The sequence below is a fragment of the Stegodyphus dumicola genome, chromosome 10, assembly GCF_044657685.1.
Source record: "Stegodyphus dumicola isolate Sdum_Otavi_A_Nest chromosome 10, ASM4465768v1".
NCBI classification, from domain to species: Eukaryota; Metazoa; Arthropoda; class Arachnida; order Araneae; family Eresidae; genus Stegodyphus; species Stegodyphus dumicola.
In genome coordinates, this window is record NC_140777.1 from 93,802,206 (window position 1) to 93,821,521 (window position 19,316).

Sequence of the window (19,316 nt, forward strand, 5' to 3'; positions counted from 1 at the left end):
AAAACTGCGTGGATCTGAAATGATTGATTTGGTAAGTTGCTGTTGTTGGATTGGTGAATGGAATCAAATACCAACTAGATTACTTCCTTTTCCTCAACATATTTTGGCATAAATCATGAAAAATATTTTTCGTTTGCTTGCTTAATAGGGCAACATAAATCATATGATCCTTTTTTATCCCGCTGTACCTACTTCAGAAAATGTCACAGCATCTAGTGGATCACTAAGCCAATCAACATAAAATACAGATGCAATTTTACCTTTTCTAATGAAAGAACAAAGATAACTGACCCACTTATAATAATTCTTCCCCCTTCTAAAAACATATTTTCATCTTGCCAAAAACTAAACCCAGGTCACGTGGCTAACGCAGGATTGTCAACACATGCTTTACCCCCCAGGACGTGACGACGCTCCTACGATAGTAAGAGGGATGAACTTTGACCTGGCAGTCCGAATCTTCTTCTTTTTTTTTTTTTTTTTTTTACTCCCTCTGGAGCTTATTTGAGAGGGGGGAACTATCGAAGGGAACACTGGAAATTATCCGGACATGTTTATGTATACATACATGTCCCTCCCTTTTTTTCCTTTGCATTTTTTGCTATTTCATGCCTGATTAATAGAATCATTAGGCGATATTACACATACCCTTTTCACAGCGTAGTGCTGATTTTAGAATTTGCAGCTGGAGTGAACAGCGGAAGTCGTTAATAGAATTTTTTTATGCTTATCTGACGATGCTGATGACCATCTCCCAACTTCGTCACTTTTCCCATAAGATTCATTCTTGTCTCGTACTGGTGAATATCGGTATGTTATAGAATTGCTTAGTTTCTTATGCCTCAGAAAAAAAAATCGAATTACAAAATGTCTAGAAAGAAAAGGAAATTCAGCTTGGTTTGGCAGCACTTTTCCTATACTAATGAAGACGAAAAAGTTATGTGCAGTGGCGGCTTGTAGCTAAAATTAGTGGGGGTGCTGTTCCAAAAAAATTTAACCTTTGTTTTAAAATATTGTAAAAGGAAATAAACATGTATAAAAAGAAAATTTATTTTGAAACTTCATGAAATCTTACAAGAAAAAAAGTTAAGCATTTCTTAATTACTTTAACCTAAATTGTTAAGTTCAAACTTTATCTAGTCATTTTTAAATGAAATCCATTCTTCGTGTATTAATTTGCGCGAAAAGATGAATAATTTTCTCCTTGATATGACAACTGAGGAAATTTTTCTTTATTGAAAGCAGTGCAAGGACATTTAGTCTTTCTGAATTCCTAGTGCTTCTTAGAAAAGTTTTCATTCTTTTCAATGTTGAAAAGCAGCGTTCTGCCTCTGATGTAGTCATGGGAACTCTCAAGAGAATTTTTATCAGTTTCGCAATTTCACTAAGAACATCATCTAGATTATTTTCGAAGATAAATTTCAGTAGCTCAATTAATTTGCAATATTGATGGATATCAGACCTACAATAGAATTAGTTCAGTTTCAAGCTTTTCTTTGTCAATCATTGGATATGCTTCAGTGGTCAGTACTATTTCTTCTACAGGATGTTCATTCCTAAAACTAGCGAAGCATTTCTTGTTGTTAAACAATTTAGCAGGAAGAATATTTGTACATTATATCAATACATAGTGTAAAGTCACATATTTCCTTAGCTTCTGCCATCAGTGTCTTTGAAAAATTCTCACAGTACTTTGAGTTTCTTAATTCTAAAATAGCAGTTTTGAAATTTGTTATATATTCATTAACTTTAAACACACTAATTTCTCTGGATTGCATTTACTTGTATACTATTTCAACATGAGGCATAATCTGGTAAAAAATCGCTAACCAACGTTGAAATTATGATCATTTAGATATTTTAAAATTCCTGTTGCTTTTGCAATAGTTTGATTTGCATTTGATGTTAATTGAATTTCAGCAGGGCAATTATTTAAAGGTTGCAAATTTTCATGAACTCTGTTTATGGTCCGTATGATGAAGTTCCACCTTGTGGAGGAATACCACATGCGCGGAATAAAAAGAAATCACGTTTCCAACAACACACCAGATTTTCAGCACTGTAAGAGCGACAGTGCTTTTCTTTCTCCCTTGGCTCGCGTACTGCTTTCTCTGTGCGCATGTGCAGAACAGCCAAACACTACGTCACTGGAACTGTGCAGCACGCAGTTCCAATCAAAGACTTTCGTACCTTTTTCACATACTGGAGGATGGCTACTGACATTTTAAGCTTAAGGATTATGTATTGTAAAAGTATAAAGAAAGAATTAAAGACTAAAGGGCACACTATATTAAATATTAAAAATAATAATAAGTGGAAATAAAAGGTGCTGCAGTTCCACAGTGCTTATTACGAGCCGCCACTGGTTATGTGTGACATTTGTAAAGACCTTTTATCCATCAAAGGTGGTTCAACAGGAAATTTAAAAAAACATTTGCAAAGGAAGCATCCTTGTGTAAATCTGCACAAGAAACACGCTTTGCTGAATCAAGATGTTGATGATATTGATGTCGCTCCAGCCCGTTCTGTCGTCACTAGCCCTGCAGATGGTGGGCAACCATGCACATCCCAGCAGACTACCCAACTTACAGTAGACAACAGTGCTTGTGATATTGTTGGCGTATTTTCACAAAAATCCCAGTCCAGCATAATGCAGTTTGTCCAGAGAAATACGATGGATGTACATATAAAAAAAAGTAATCAATCGTGCACTGATCAAAATGGTAATAAGGATTTACAACCAATAAGTATCGTAGAAAATGAGGGATTCCAAGAATACTCAAAGGCTTTGAATCCAACCTATTCCTTACCTTCATGGAAAACGGTTTCTAAATCCTTGCTTCCTGCTGCTTATGAAGAAAAAAAAAAGACTAGTTTAAAAAACGTTCTTAGTGCTGTACAAAATATCTGTTTAACTGTAGACTGTTGGAGCAACCAAAAGGCTGAAAGTTATATGGCCATGACAGACCATTTTATTGACGAACACATGCAAAAGAAAACGGTACTGATTGACTGCTCAATTTTTGATGAACGTCATTCAGCCAAAAATATTGCAGAAAATATTATACACATTTGCCAACCATATTTTCCAATGGAAAAAGTATCTTTAATAGTGACTGACAATGCCAAAAATATAATTAACGCTGTCGACAGCAAACTAAAGTTAAAACATTTAGGATGCATTGCACACTCTCTCAATTTGGCTGTCACAAATTCTCTAAACGAGGTTAACGACCTTCTAACAAAAATTAGGGATATTGTGATAGTTTACAGGAAAAGTAATATCGCTGCAAAAAATCTGCGAAAATATCTGTGCTCTAGAGAGGATAGAAAAGACTTAAAAGTCATCTTAGATGTGAAGACTCGTTGCAACAGCACGTTTTATATGGTAAAACGTTTCCTTGAACTGAAAGATGCTATTCGTTCTACAATGGGTTTGATGAACGACCCCCCAGAGGGTCTTGATGTGCCAGAATGGGAAAGTGTCCAACATCTTTGTGACGTTTTGAAACCTTTTGAAAAGGTGACTTGCGAGTTGAGTTCGGAAAAATACTTGCCAGCATCTGTGGCGCTTGTGTTAATCGGCGGGCTTAAAAAAATCTGTGAAAATCTGCTTAGTAAAAGTGTTAATGAACAAGTACAAAATGTGGTACTAGTATTACAACGTGAATTGGGTAATAGATTTACAACTATCGATTCAAGAGAAGACATTGCTCAAGCCGCTTTCCTTGACCCCCAAATAAAAAAATTGGGGCTCAAATGTGATGTCGCAAAAAAAATTGAAAGTGATATTATCTGTGAGTTATCGGTAGTTGCACAAGCTACCCATAATCATGTTGAGGATGTGGAAGGGGATGATGAAGAGATAGACGAATCATCGGTTTGGTTCGAGTTTGAGAGTAAAGACTCTCGAACTTCATCAGCTCCCGCAGCAGATGCGGCGATCGACAAAGCTGCGGGAGAAGTGAAAAGATACCTGCAAGAGCCAATTCCTTTTAGGAAATCTGATCCACTGGAGTGGTGGGAAAAGAATAAAAATGTATTTCCTAATTTGTACGAATTATCAAAAATATGATTAGCGCTGGACTTTCGCATTAACAGAAAAAATTAGGCTTGTGGCTACTTCAGTGCCATGCAAAAGGGTGTTCTTTAAAGCTGGATTAATACTGAATGATCGGCGAAACCGTTTGAGTGGACAAAAGTTGAAACAACTAATTTTCTTACATTACAATTATAATATTAAATCATTTGTTGACCTTCTTAAAATTCCAACCTAAGTTCAGCTTTAAAATGTTTATTTCTATGTTTATTTTCGCTGCATTATTTTCAAAACTGTTTCTGGGAGTCAATTTTTTATGCTTAATTTTTCGTTACATATTTTAAGTGGTCTTTATAAAAAAATAGAAGGAATTAAATGCCTAAAATTTCCATAAAGTTAAAAAATTTGATACTTTTATAACGTTTTGCACAGCTTATCAAAGTTTTATTTGTTTTAATTAAATGAAATATTACTTCATTCAGATGTCAATTTCTTAAAAAAAATATTATTTTGAAATTGTATTTAGATTATTAATATAATATAAAGTTCTACAGTTCTATTATTTACTTAGCTGTACTCACATATGTTAAGATCTCATATAGTTGAAAGCATGCTATCTTATTTTCTAGCGTTTAAATCATCTTTAATTAAAATTTTTATATCGAATGTACTTATTGAATTCATATAATGCGATTTTACAAATATTTTTGTTGCTTTTTGCTATTACAGCATCCAGATATTACGTTCTCGTAGTTTTAAAGACATGCTGCCTTATTTCCTAGTGTTTTTAATAATCTTTCACTCAAAATTCTTATGTTGAATGCATATTGGCTGTAATTTGAGTTTTAAAATATTTTTTACCATTCTGTTGCATTTTTGTGTTTACAGCAGTTACTGCATCCAGGTATTGTGCTCTCACAGTTTTAAATCCTTTGCTATCTTATTTTCTAGTGTTTTTTGATAATCTTCAATTCAAAATTGTTATATTGAATATGCCTTTTAAAATCATATTGTGCGTTTTTAAAAATATTTTTAACCATTTTGCTGAAATTTACTTATACTGTAGTACATCCAAATATATTACATTATGTTGCTTTTCAAAACATACCTCATTTTCTACTGCTTCTGGTAATTCACAATGTTCAAATCAAATATATATGTTTATGCATTTTTTAAAATCATATTTTTTGTTTTTAAAAATATTTCTAATCATTTTGTTGTTTATTGTACGGTGCCAAATCTCCAAAAGTACAAATTTAACTCAAAACAAACCTAAATGTAATTTAAAAAGGAACAGTATAAACATTTTTGTGGAAAAGCTCTTCAACCATGTGTATATGAATAAATGTGTAAATTTTATTTTATGCCAGTATTGTACAATTAAACACGCAAGGTCATTTATGTTATATTTAATGTTTAAATTATCTTACTTTTTTATTCAGAATTTTTAATATATATAGGGGAGAGAAGAGAATAAGAGATTTATCTTTTTTAAAATTTGGTAGCTTGAATAAGTTTTATTTCGCAGTGGTACTGAAAGTCATTATCTTATCTATAAGTGGGATAAAGGTTTGTGTTTATTTTAATTTCTAGACCCTACGCACCCCTATGCCCTTTACTATCTTCCTACGTTTTTCAAGTACGCAACTATGCTCATTTGGGGGTGTCCATAAATGATGTCACACTTTTCTGCAACATTTTGAATCCCCTCCCCCTCCTTGTCACAAAGTGTCACACTTCAACATACCCCCTCCCTCCTTTTGTCACATGTCACACAATATTACGTAAACTTATACTTGCAGTTCAAAAACGTAGCACTACGTTATAGATCATATTTCAGATTTTATTTTTAAAGTTAAACTATATATTTTAATGACATCTGTAAATATAACAATAATAATGATTTGTGCACTTATTTTGTATGCAATAAGAGAAAAGTTTACAGCAAAAAATATAATTAATACACAATAGCAATAAAATTACAATTTCTACCGCTACCCTATTCTCAAAACCTACTCTGAATGCTTTTTTTTTTTTTTTTTTTTTTGAAAGAAAGTAATGTAAGTAAAAAATAATCACATGAAAGTTGCTTTCGCCCCAATTAAGGAAATACCTACAAATTTTGGTAATTTTAAAATAACTTCAAAATTCAATCTGCTGATTTTAAACATTTTTATTTTAATCAAAATATGATGTCACATATCTTGTTAACCCCTCCCCCGCCTTGTCACAAACTGTCACAATTTCACTAACCTCCCTCCAAGCGTAACATCATTTATGGACGACCCCTTTCACGAAATTGATAGAGCACCCATCGATTTTGCTGCACCTGCACACAAGACACAACCGAAAGCGAAAATGTTTCCATCCATCCACTTCCTGCGCCAATCCTCCCAACCCCCACTGGCCATCAAAGACAATCTACACAAACCCAACACCAGAAACAACCGCTGCGCTCTCCTGCTCCTCAGACACTTCCGTAGTTGACATGTTTTCTGATATTCAAAATCTTACTCCATGCAGATAAAATCAAACACGTGGTGACGTGGCAGAGTTCATTCAGTGCGTAAATCGTTAGCTGCGTATTTCGGTACTCCAAATCGTTACTAGGGCACTTCAGTACTACAAATCGTTACTAGGGTACTTCGGTACTCCAAATCGTTACTAGGGTACTCCGGTACAGCAAAACGTGACTAGGGTTCTCCGGTACAGCAAACCGTTACTAGGGTACAGCAAACCGTTACTCCGATATTTCGTTACTTCGGTACTCTAAATCATTACTTGGGTACTCGGTACTTGAAATCGGTTTTTCATACTTAAGTAACGGTTACTTGAATAACAGGTATTTTGTACTGGATACTTGTCTGTACCCATTACTCTCGTACTGGGTACAAGAAAGTACCGAAGTTGCCCATCACTAGAAATAACATAAGAATGGAAATACATGTTATCTAATCTGCAGAGTACAAAAAGAAAATATTGACTTATTTTATTTAAATTTCTGTGTCTTAGGACACAGAATTCCTTAACAGCATCCAAAAACTCTTTAAAATTATCTGAACTAGAATGTGTATACTGCTGTTGCCACATAAATCCATAAAAGTAAAAATGAAAAATACCCGCCGTAGTGTCGGACTGTTGGTGGTATTTCTTTCGGAAAATACTTTTTTATTACATCCCACATACCTAGGATAGTGTTGATATGAGGGGTTTCCAGATCCTTAAATGTCACTGCTTAATTTACTGAGATATGAACGAAGCATTGTTAGAAAAACAGTCGTACAACTTCCAGCAATGGGATATAATTGTTGTTCCAGGTAATATTCTGTTTATTTATATCGAACAAAGTTTCTTTTCTTCTGTCCTCAACCACTTAAAAGAACATCTTTCACTCGTTTCATACCACCAAACACCCTGTTTACCACCAGCAGCCGTTTTACGGCGTAAAGTACAAAATAAGTGACGTACTTCCTAGCCAGCATCCAATGCAGAAATAAGCTCTCAGAAATGTTCTCCTCATCAAAATCAGTGCCATCACACATTACAACCATTCACGTCATGATAGGGTCCAACCAATCACATCATGATAGGGTTTCCAAAACATACACCGTAAAATACTCAGGTTACCATAAATGAAACAACAACTTGGCGATAATCCAAGGGGTATCCCAAAATATTGACTACCCACTGGATCAATTTGGATGGGAAATTTTCAATCATCCACCCTAAAGTCCACACCTTTGCTTTTAGTAATTTTAAGCTAAATATATGTCACTGTCTAGGAACAAGAGTTGATCAGTAATAGATAAAAGAATTTTTATGATTCCTAATGATCCTAGAAGGGCTGCATTTATGTAACTTTTGACTCAACATGATTGTCTGAATGCTGTCGTCAGATATTGTCTAATAGAAATTGTCAGGTTATGGTGGCTGCTCACTTGAATAAGTACTGTGTACTTGAAAATTTCAATAATACTGTGTAAAAGTACAAAAGAGCTTATGAACTAATGACTTAAGACTAAAGTTTGGCTACTATAAACAGTATGTTAGCACAGATTGTATACCTTTATTATTGTTTCTAAGAATTTTTTGGACCGAACTTCCCGTAAAATGTCGCGAAAATAACCCTAAACCTCTGAAAATTGTCAAGCAGTTCTTTTGTTATTTCCCATCCCTCCCAGAATTTTACTTCAATGATTCCGCTAAGTGAGATTGATTACTAGATATTGTTCCGTAGATGTGAGCTGTCAAGAGAATTGCAAAAGAGTAGACTCTCCGTGATTACCGTCTTAATGCCGCAGGGTACAGCTGCGAAACTTAAATTTCCTTCCCTTAAACAATCTTATCTCCTCTCTTCTCTACATATAATAAAAGAAAGAGTCTGTGTGTGTGTCTTTCGTTCGTGCTGCGCGTAAGCTAATAGACCCACGGCTACGAAATTTGGTACATAGGTGCATCTAGACAAGAGCCAGTGCACCTCGAAGCGAATTTTTCGAAACTTGAATTAATTTTTTTTTAATTTTATGTTTCGTGACAAAATGGGCTATAGGAAAGCGAGATTTTACTCTACACACTCCATTTTCACATCGTCATGAAACGTAGGCACTTAGCTATTTTACGAACTTAAAATAAATTTCGTGTTTCAATAAATCGATTAAATAGGAATTTATTTAACAAAGGGAGCTTAACACCTTTTCAACGGGAATTTTTCTAAAAAAGTTTATTTTTAAAAGTGTACAGTTTATTTTTCTTTGATTTTTGAACACATTAAACTTTCATCCTTGCGACTGCTTTTACAAAAAGAATTTTGGAAAAATGATAGTTTTGTATTTTTAAAGAATTTTTTAAATGAAGCTTCTGAGTACACTTCTCACATCTTTAAAAATGTGATTTTGGCAACAATTTTCCTGTCTTGTTGATAGATTTTTGATGAAATCGCATCATTTTGAATAGTTTCGTTCTTTTAGAAATATGGGTTTGGCAACAATTTTTCATCGTATTTCTTATGTCACTGTTTTTAACAGATTGGCATATTTCATTGTCATTTATATATATATATATAATACAATTTTATTTTTTTTATTTTTTTATTTTTTTTTTTTTTTTCTTTCTAAAGTTGTTCTGCAGAGTAAAATTCTGCGCAGAATTTTATGTTTTTTGAGTTGCTTTCATGTTATTTTTGATTTGGGGGGGGGGAATTGAATCCCGAAGGACTATTAGTTTCGTTTTGGCATTTTGCGTCGGACTCATAAATGTCGGTTCACTTTTCAAACTGTTGCCACAAAATATTAGAGTCCTGCATTATATTTGAAGAAATTAAATAATGAAAAATCTGCATAAATGTATGTACATTTCTCGTATTGTGATAAAACAACGGTACATAGAGTCATCGAATTTTGAATAACGTAATCCTCCAACGAATATGAGCACGTGGAAGACCAAATTTGAAATTTGAAATTTGTTTTATGATCGATTTCCTATTTTTTAAAACTTTGACGAATTTTTGATTAACAAACTCAAGGATTTCAAAGCGAGCAATGGCAACGTTGTGCAGAAAAAACATTTCTATCTCCAGCGCGTGAGTCTCTGTATCGGAAATTCTAAAGATATGCTCGTTTTAAAACTATTTTGCGATATTGCTGTTGCACTGGATCTTATGGTTTAAGTGCGAGGAACATGATATTTAATAAAGAAAGGTAACACACAAAATGTTAAAAAACGCCCCTTTGGACGTAATTTAAAATCTGAAACATTTCAGATTTTTTTAATTTTGCTGCATTTATAGATTTTAATCTTAAGATGAGATAACAAGGAATTGGCACATACCTCTTATATCAGGGTTGCCACGCTACCTGGAAAACCGGAAAAAGTCAGGGAATTCGGAAATTGACCAAAAAATTCAGGGAAAAGTCAGGGAATTTAAGTGTTTTAGTCAAAATCTGGAAAAGTCAGGGAATTTCATACAACGATCCCGCCAAAAAAGGCAAGTTTTGCGCTGACGTCGGAAGAAATCACTTTTTTGGCGAATTGTGTGTCACGTGAGTGTCATTCGGGCAGCTGGCATAGAGCCAATTTTCGCAGCTCCAATTTGATTGTCTTTTTAGAAAGGCAAGCAAGTTTCCCGCAACTTTTGGTTTCCAGTAACCTCGAGAATCGCATGTGCAGTGCATGAACTAAAGAAAGTACCTGTTCTCGTATAAAACAAAATGGGTTTAATCCTAGTATACGGTACCATGAAGGTTAGAATTAAAAAAAATATGTATTGTTAAGAAGGAAAACCTCTCTGCAACAGACGTGGCTCGGTTCCATCATAGCGGGAAACAGCTGTGCATGCGCGATATAGTATCTGTCGTCAAAGCTCGAAACCGGTGTCGAAGTTCGAAGGTCACGTTATCAAGAGTTCATAAAATGAATATCGTTTAAAATATCTTTAAACTCTAAAGGAAAAGAAAATATTTTTTGACGCAAGTAAATTAATTCATGGATTAGTTATTTTGACGGGGGGGTGGAATCTACGAAAATCCGTTTTTAAAATTATTGCGAAAATTCCAAGAAAAAACGTTCTTTGATAAAACGTTTCTTCTTGGATTTTTCGCAATAATTTAAAAACGGATTTTCGTAGTTTTCTTTTTTGTCAAAGAACGTTTCTTCTTAACACGTGTTTCTCAATTTCCTGTACACATCGCGGAGAGGGAAATTCTGGCCGTTCCGTCGTCAAATCCCTTGGCAAATTTCCCTCCGCTTTTTACGTAGACGTTCTTTGGTCGGAATAATCTCCATGTATGCTACAGCGGGATTTGGCGACATGATGATGAGCAGTAAACGGGTCATTTTGTTCTTGGCGACAATTTTCAAAATCATGCGAAAGCCGTATCGTATACTAGGATTTTACCGCAAAATCTTTTTTTTTTTTTTCCTTTTCTTTTTAATAAATACCTTGTCATTTTGCAGTAAAATAAAAAAAATTGTAATCAATCATCTAGGATAACCATATGTAACTATATTCGCTAAAATATCGTTGAAAATTCTAATTAAATTTTTAAGTAATTATTTTTATGTTATTCATATCATTTAATGTTGCTTCTTCCCTCTAAATTTATTTATCATTAGTAAATATTTCCAAATTTCAAGAAATTTTCTCTGGCATAATCTTGAAATTAATTCTAGCAGTATGATGACATCACGAAATTTAATGCACATATTTTTTCCTTATGTATGCTGCGAAATAAATATAAAATACCTCAATTTAGTAAAAAAATATCATTAAATAGATTTCTTTCTTTCGTTTAGCTGCAGAATGTCTGCAAAAAAAGCCTTATTTTATTGCAGATTGGGCAGATTCAAATTTCAATCTTCAGTGGAGAAAACAACTCCTATTATAATTATATTTGTGTTTTCAAGTGTTAAGGTGCCTTTTAAGAATGCACCTCACACAAATTAAATTTACCTAAAATCTAACCTAACTTTTAGCATTGCGTTGTGATTTATAAGAACCGGATTAGCCTTGTGTTGAACTGGGGATGATCATGAGTAATAATTAAATAAAACGTACAGTTGTTATCCAATGTATATATCTTAAATTTTATTAAGTTTTTTAAACGGAAAAGTAAAAATTATCAAAGTGTACCAAGAATAATTAATATATGTATGTATTCCAATCACTTGCTGCGTTATTCATTTGAAGCATGTTTCAATTGGGAAAACTGGTTAAATATTGATTCCTGACAATATAAGCGAAGGAATTTTATAGTAACAACAGAAGAAATACATGATCCAACAAACCACATTTGTATTTGGATACTTTTTTTTTTTATTGTTACTGCATAACCATTTTGATTTAAAGTTTCATTTTTATTTCATGAATGTTTATTCAAGCATAATTTTTCTTTATGAAGAGCATCTCGTTATTAAAGATACAGGATAGTGGGTTTTTAATTTCTTGGCAAATCTCACATCTTGAATCTTATCACAAAAAAAAAAAAAAAAAAAAAAATGATTAGTTAAAAAATATGGTTGGGTGATTGATTGATGATCATAAAAACAGTTATCTCCAGGAAAGATGCGTAATCAAACTTATGACACATGGTGGCAAAGAAATAACACCAAAACAAAAATAGTACCAAAAGGCGAGATCTTAATGGAAAAGAGCCATTTCTTCAAGGAGGAGTTATCACTTAATCATTACATTATAAATATATGAAATTCTCTTTTTTATTTACTCATATTTCCCCACAGAATCCTGCTTGCATCATCCTGGGGTACCAGTTTTTCATGATGTGTATAAAAAATGGTCATGCTGTGAAAAAAAAACAACAGATTTTACTGAATTTTTAAATATAAAGGTAGGGATTTCTATATTAAATTTAAATATAACTTTCTTTAAGTGTTCTTTTTACTAATATTTAGAGTTATAAGCTTCATATTAAAATATTATTTTGATAATTGTTTTTTAAATATAACATTTAATTGTCTCCTTATAATTTTTAATTATAGGTATCCGTTGTAATTAGAAAAGAAACATACCAGTGTAAAATTTAAAACTAAGCAAAAAAGCAACTTTAGATTTTAAATAAAACATTATCGACTTTGAGGACGATCTGAAATAAACTTCTTTTCATTAGGAACAAAAATGTTTTGCTCCTGAAGAAGAAACCAGTGTCAGATTGCCCTGAAAATTGATAAAACTTCAAATCTGTATTAATCTAAGATAACCTTTCTGGTGTGATTTTTAAACTATCTGCTTTTTAACATGGTTAATTAATGCAGCTTCTTTTGTTCTTTTGCAACATTTTTTTCATTCTTTTGTGTATTATTAGTTGTTTATACATCAAAAATGAAAGTTTCCTTCATTTTTTAAGATAACTACTACAGTAAGTCTGTAATCTGGAGTCGTCAGACTTCGGCGATTCCGGATTAGGGGTTTTTCCAGATTATGGATCATCAGTTTAAATCTGGTAAGATGGCGTGCAGAAATTATACAATTAAAAATATGAAACCATAATTTATGAAATAAAGAGCAATTATGATTTAAAGGGTATTAAAATTTACAAAAAAAAAAAGCTTAACATTTATTTGTTTACTTTATTAAACATATCTTGCAATGTAAGTTGCTTCGTTTTTTGTGCTAATACTTTCTCTTTAATTCTCTCTTCTATAAGCAAACATAATTTCTTGTTCAGTTACAAAGTTCCACTGTTCAAATAATGTAATTGCTGTGTCGAGAATACCGACTAACTTGTCAATCAAAATTTTTTCGTTTTCAATAACCTCTCTGTCACTTTCTTCACTATCGGAAGCGGTCTTGTGTAAACGCTTTACTGGCTTTACGTGCATGCGTAAGTTTGTGGCTTTGAGGTCCAGATTATAGATCATTCTGGATAATGGACTTCCAGATTACGGACTTTGTACTGTAGTTGTAAATGTTCTGTTATTATTTTGTAATTATAAAGCAAACTTAACCCTGACTGTTGTTGGTTGTAATTGGAGCACACTTCCAACTGCAGACTTTCAGCCATAATAGCACTTTGATTTCTTATAAATTAACCCGTAACAGGGGAGGTAAAAAAATTGAACATAGCAGGAAACGTGCGGTGTCAGAGACCGCGCATTATAATAAATTTTTAAAAATCGTCTAATTAAAATATCATCAGGATAGTTCACTTAGATGTTCTTTGAACATTTTACTCTGAAAAGAAAATATGTTTTTACACTTTAAAGTGAAATTAAAGTTTTCCCAGAAAATTTCCCCATAGCCTCAAATTTTTCAATGAAAATCATATGCTGCACTAAATTCTATAAAACTAAAAATAAAAATGCATCTATTTTGAATTAACTATTTTATCTATATTAGTTAATATTCAAAGCAAATTTTAACATCAGAAAATTGTATATAGCACAATACAGAAAAATTTTGACAGTACCTAAAATATCAGTATCTCACTGATTTTCTGTTTTTTCAGTTCTTCTGCATAACGTCGATCAGAAGGATAAATGAATCTCCGCAGACCTAACTTCAGAGCCATGTGTTCACTACTGCCGAAAATTGTAACACTGAGAGGGAGGTGAGGTCTCACAGACTGCTCTAGAAGAATTTCAACAGATACACTTGCCAAAGCATTCCGATAAAAAGGGGATAGAAAGAAAGTCACAAAACGTGAAGCTAGGGGAAGAATCCATTCACTTGGATAAAGCATGCAATAGGGGTGATAGGAGGAACATGTGGCGCGGTCCGTCAGACTGCACATCCCCTGTTACGGGTTAATATATTTTATTTAAGTCAGATTCTTTTTCACTGCACTTTAACTGTTACAAAATTTACCTTGGCTTAAACGTCAAAAGCTTAGCTTGATCAAGGAGTTAATGATTTTTACTTGCAGTATAAACAGTGCATTTTTCTCTGCATGAGTTAAATTTTACTTTAATGAAATAAATGAATTTGGTGATCCAAATTTTGAAATCGGGGAGAATTTTTGAAGTAAATTAACAACATTAGTTCAAGAAATACGGTATAAAAGAATTTTAAAATTGCAAAAGAATATATTTTTTTTTTCCCTTGTGATATGAATTTGAGAACTGTGATATTTCTTATTTAAAATGTGCTATAGTTGTCATAATTTGTTTTCCTTTTGTGTAAATTGTGAGAATTTCTTTTTAATACCTCATATTTTAAAATTTTTTTCTTAAATTTATATATTTGCAATATAACTGAGCTTTTACAATATGTTACAGGGTTGTACAAGATCTTATCACAGCAACATAAAACCAGTTGAGACTCCAAAGCGTAAAGAGGAGAATGATAAAGAAGTAGGTGTTATTTAGCTTATTTTAATAGTATATATATATATATATAATTGCAAAATAGTTTTTTTAAAAAAACAAAATATAATCATGTCTACTATTTTCGTGCATTAACCTTCTAAACCGGGCCAAAATTCTCATAATATAGCCTTCAGACCGGCGCGATCTGAAACAGTTTTGCCCCCTCTTTGACATTTTCCTAATGAGAAAAGTCGTTAGTCCCCCTCAATGGATGAAGTAAAATTTACATGTTTGTCGGACGCTTACGTCCCATAGTAGAGGGGTTGCTAGATTTGCAATTTTTTTCGATGATTATTTTGCTTTCATTTAAATGAAGTTCTAAATAAATAATGCATAAATAAATATGCAGTACTGGATGCATATCCAGTGCACAATTTATTTAGAACAAAATGTATGCAATATTTATATTTCACTCACTATTTCTAATCAATCTTGTAAATAATTTGTGAATTTTTTAACTTTGTTTTCACTCTTCATTTATATTCGCGTATTTTCGTATTAGAAATTAGAAAGCGAGAACAAAATTTAACAAAATATAGTAAATACGGACTAGATTTGTAAGTCTGCAGGCTGGAATGCGATTTTTAATAACATATTTTCATTAATAAAATAATGGTAATGACTATTTTAATGAAATAATAATAATAATATTTATTACTATTAGATGATTAGAATGAGATTCAATACAATTAGATTTTGAGATGAACTTACAGCAATAATAAAGCTTTACATAACAATAACAGAGAATAAAATCTGCTTTTTTTGATAATTTTGTTATTATAATATAAAAATCAAAATCCGAGATACATTGGTTGCGTTTCATCATTTAACTTTAACAAATATTACATTGGACTATCAGGCAAAGAAGGTATATCTTTAACGAGAATTTTTCTTTGTAAAATTGGCTTTTGTTTATGTTAGCAGAGAAAAAAATCCGTGACCTATACATGCAATCATCAAAAGAATTTTGAGAACAGTTTTAAATGTTCATGAAGAATTAATTATACGTCAATTTCTTTTCATAGGTAGAAATTTCGTCTAAAACCATCGTTATATCCAAAAGTTGAAGTCTATTTCATTTTCAACGAATATTCTATTTGCACAAAATATATTTTCTAATTTATTTTAGAAAGAGTAATCTTTCACGTTTTCAAAATAATAAGGACATACTGGGTGTTGACACAATGTAGTAAATCTGTTTTTCATATTTCTTCCAGTAATGAAAACAATTACCCTGGAATATTTTCAAAGCAAAATTAAGAAAACCATTTACGCAAAATGTTGCATAAAGTATCTTCTCATGTATTTTTTTATTTAAAGTGTGGAATTTTCTCTTTGAAAATATCAAAAATCATGAACGCAGCAAAATTAAATCACGAGAAATAACTTTGAAATGCAATAATTCCATCGTAATATGAAATAGTGGAGAAAAGTGCAATACAGTTTATTTATTCACAAATAATCCCCCTCATATGCGTAATTTATATACTGTCGATTGAGAAATATAAGTTAGTAAATTAAACCGGTTATTTCAATACTTTTCCTTTATCAATATTTTTACGGGCTCTTCAGTAGAGCGGTAAATTTGGCTGAACACTTGTACCTCGCTTGGGTTTGAATCCCGGCTAAATAGTTGGATTCACGGTTTTTGTGTAACGTAAATGCAAGCCAGCTTCTCTTAGAAAGTCCTCCGCGAAGGCATAACTCCCCTTATACAGGTAATTGTTGTGTGCTTTGATGTAATTAAGTGAACAAAATTAATCCAATCAAACCTGAAGAACGGGTTGATTACATGTGGAGTTTTACACCAGGAACGTAAATGCGAGCAATTTTCTCTTAAAAAGGTTTACAGGAAAGCATCCATCCCCTTAAGCAGATAGCGTTCGCGTTCTTTTCCGTAATCCAATCCTAATTTTCATACATTTAATAGTAAGTTGACATACACCTTATTGCAGACAAAATAACAACCTTTTTTAAAGATATTTTTTTATTAACTTGTCTGAATTCTCTTTATCTCTTGAGGAGTATAAGAATTTCAGCAAATAAAACTGGCCGAAATTTTATACAATGTAACTGATGTTTTGATTCAATTTAGAAGTAACGTGAGCTTTACTGATATTTAAATACTTTTTGGCAGATCTCATCCTAAAAGAGGGTCTAAAGATAAATTGATTTTATTTAATTTACAATCAATGAAAATCATTGAAAGCAATCACTGAATGAATGAAAATCACAAAAACTATTATGCATACAATTGTCTCTTATTTATCTCCTGATAAATCAGACAAAATTGCCTACATAATAGAAGCATTTTGAAAGAGTTAACAGTTCTTAAGGGTTTTATGCACTCCACAAAAAAATGTCAAAATAAAATCTTATTATTCATAAGTATGAAAAGGAAATAAACGATAAAAGCGGTTTCACCTATTTTCTAGAAGGGCATTAAATCTAAAATATTAATCTATTCTTATTTGTTATGATTAAAAAACATTAAATATGGTAAGCTTAAAGAGCATGCAAAATCGCTGACGTTTTAATTATAGCAAAAGTCAATACTAAAAAAATTAGCATTAAGATTATGAGACAGATTGAGAAAGAGATGGCCTCTATTTGATTTCCAAGTATATTGGCGCGAGACGAAACCTGCGGTTTTTGCCAAAATGTAGCCAAACTGATAAGAAGAGGGAAATAATGCGTAACCAGCGGCTACTCTGAGCAGCGACAATGGACCACCCAGAGATCTACAGATATGCCATTCTCTAAAATGGGGAGGGCATGGATGGTACGACAGTTGTACCAGTGCCGCCGTCTGAGAAAGTCATTCTCCTGGTACAACTTTTGTACCAGCTGGCTTCAGAAAGTTAAGCTGCTGCAGAATTATAATAAAGACATAAAGTAAGAAATTTAGATTCAATTTTTCACAAAGATCAAAAATTGAAATTCATAAGACATAAAGTAAGAAAATTATCAATAAAGGCATAAAGTAAGAAATTTAGATTCAATTTTTCTCAAAGACCAAAAATTGAAATTCATAAGTAATAAATTTCATATAATCCTATAAATGCAATAAAGGATTTAATAAATGTGAAAACCGAAACTCTTCAAGTAAGCAACCCCAATTCAAAAAATCGATGAAATTTAAAGAAAAACAAACATAATAGAAGAGGAATTCAATCAACTTCAATGCCACTTTGTTAGGAAGAGGAACATGGAAATCTCTCTTAAAGAAAAATCCTTGCTTTTTTTGCATCCAGAATTAGCCCCATTTGAATGTATTTTAATTATAATAGTTCACCCGAAAATTCTGGTCCCTCCCCAAAGCAAGGAAAAAAAAAGTAAATTCTAATTAAAATCTTGCACCTTAAAAAAAAATAGAATTCTATTTAAAGAATTTAAAATGTAAGTGAAATAAGATACTTCAGTGAAAAATCCAAATCAAAATTTTACCTTTAAACAAGGAGTACATAATCCAAAGAATTTAAAATATATGTGAAACTTTAAAACTTTTGTGAAAAGACTATATATACCGTATATTCCTGCATGTAGAGCACATTTTTAATACAGAAAATAAGATTGAAATTTACGGGTGCATGTTTTATGTTATATGAGAATTATAATTTTAAATATAAGGAAGAGATGAACATGCAAAAATCAGAGTTCTAAATGTATTACAATTTTAAAAATAAGGAACAGATGAGCATACAAAAATTAGATGTACCTAAATGCTGTTATTGTAAAAGAAATGGCATACCTCATGAACTTAAATCTTTTCATTAGATAGCATGCAAAGTTCATCATATTCATCATATTCATCTTCTGTTGTATCTTTAGGCACATCATCAAATTCTGTTTCAGCTTCACCATCACTTTTACAGTGTTCCGTAAATAAATAATCATGTAATAATCATCTAGATTTTCAGGTATACTACAATTTTTAAATGACTTTTTTAATTTTTAAATGAATGAGAATTATGTCTGGTTTAATTTCATGCCATGCTTTCATTATCCACTCATATACTGTTTCTAGACTAGCATGATGCATTTAGCCTCCTTCTGTAGATGTTTTTTTCACCTTTTAATATCCACCTATTCTACTGTCATTTTAAATTTTCTGTGAATGGTTTATTGATAGACACATCTAAAGGCTGAACTAATTACGTATTAAATGCACGAGCTGTTCTATTTTTAACCTTCCAACGCAGCTGTCTTTTCAAAAATCGTCTGCGTTGCTAAGGCAACATGAAGCAAATCTAATTACAATTCTAAATAAAAAAAAACTAAATAAATAAATAACTATGAAATCCGTAACAATATGAATTAAGTAATAATTAATAATAAAGCAAAGTGCATGCACCAATATATCGTACAAAACTATTATTGGAAAACTGAGACCATGAGTTCGGCTATTGGGGGATGCGTACAAGTTCTGAGTGCACGTGTCCCCCAAAAGCCGAAGGTA

General features: G+C 32.1%; 1 protein-coding gene across 1 annotated transcript in view; it reads left to right on the forward strand.

Moving 5' to 3' along the window:
• The window catches only part of mora (cysteine and histidine rich domain containing protein), an 85,099-nt gene that overhangs the window by 17,279 nt on the left and 48,504 nt on the right, over positions 1 to 19,316 (forward strand). Inside the window, exons 3-4 of the mRNA XM_085825260.1 lie at positions 12,275 to 12,381; positions 14,768 to 14,842. Coding sequence (XP_085681386.1) covers positions 12,275 to 12,381; positions 14,768 to 14,842 — 182 coding nt within the window. The remainder of the gene's footprint in view (positions 1 to 12,274; positions 12,382 to 14,767; positions 14,843 to 19,316) is intronic.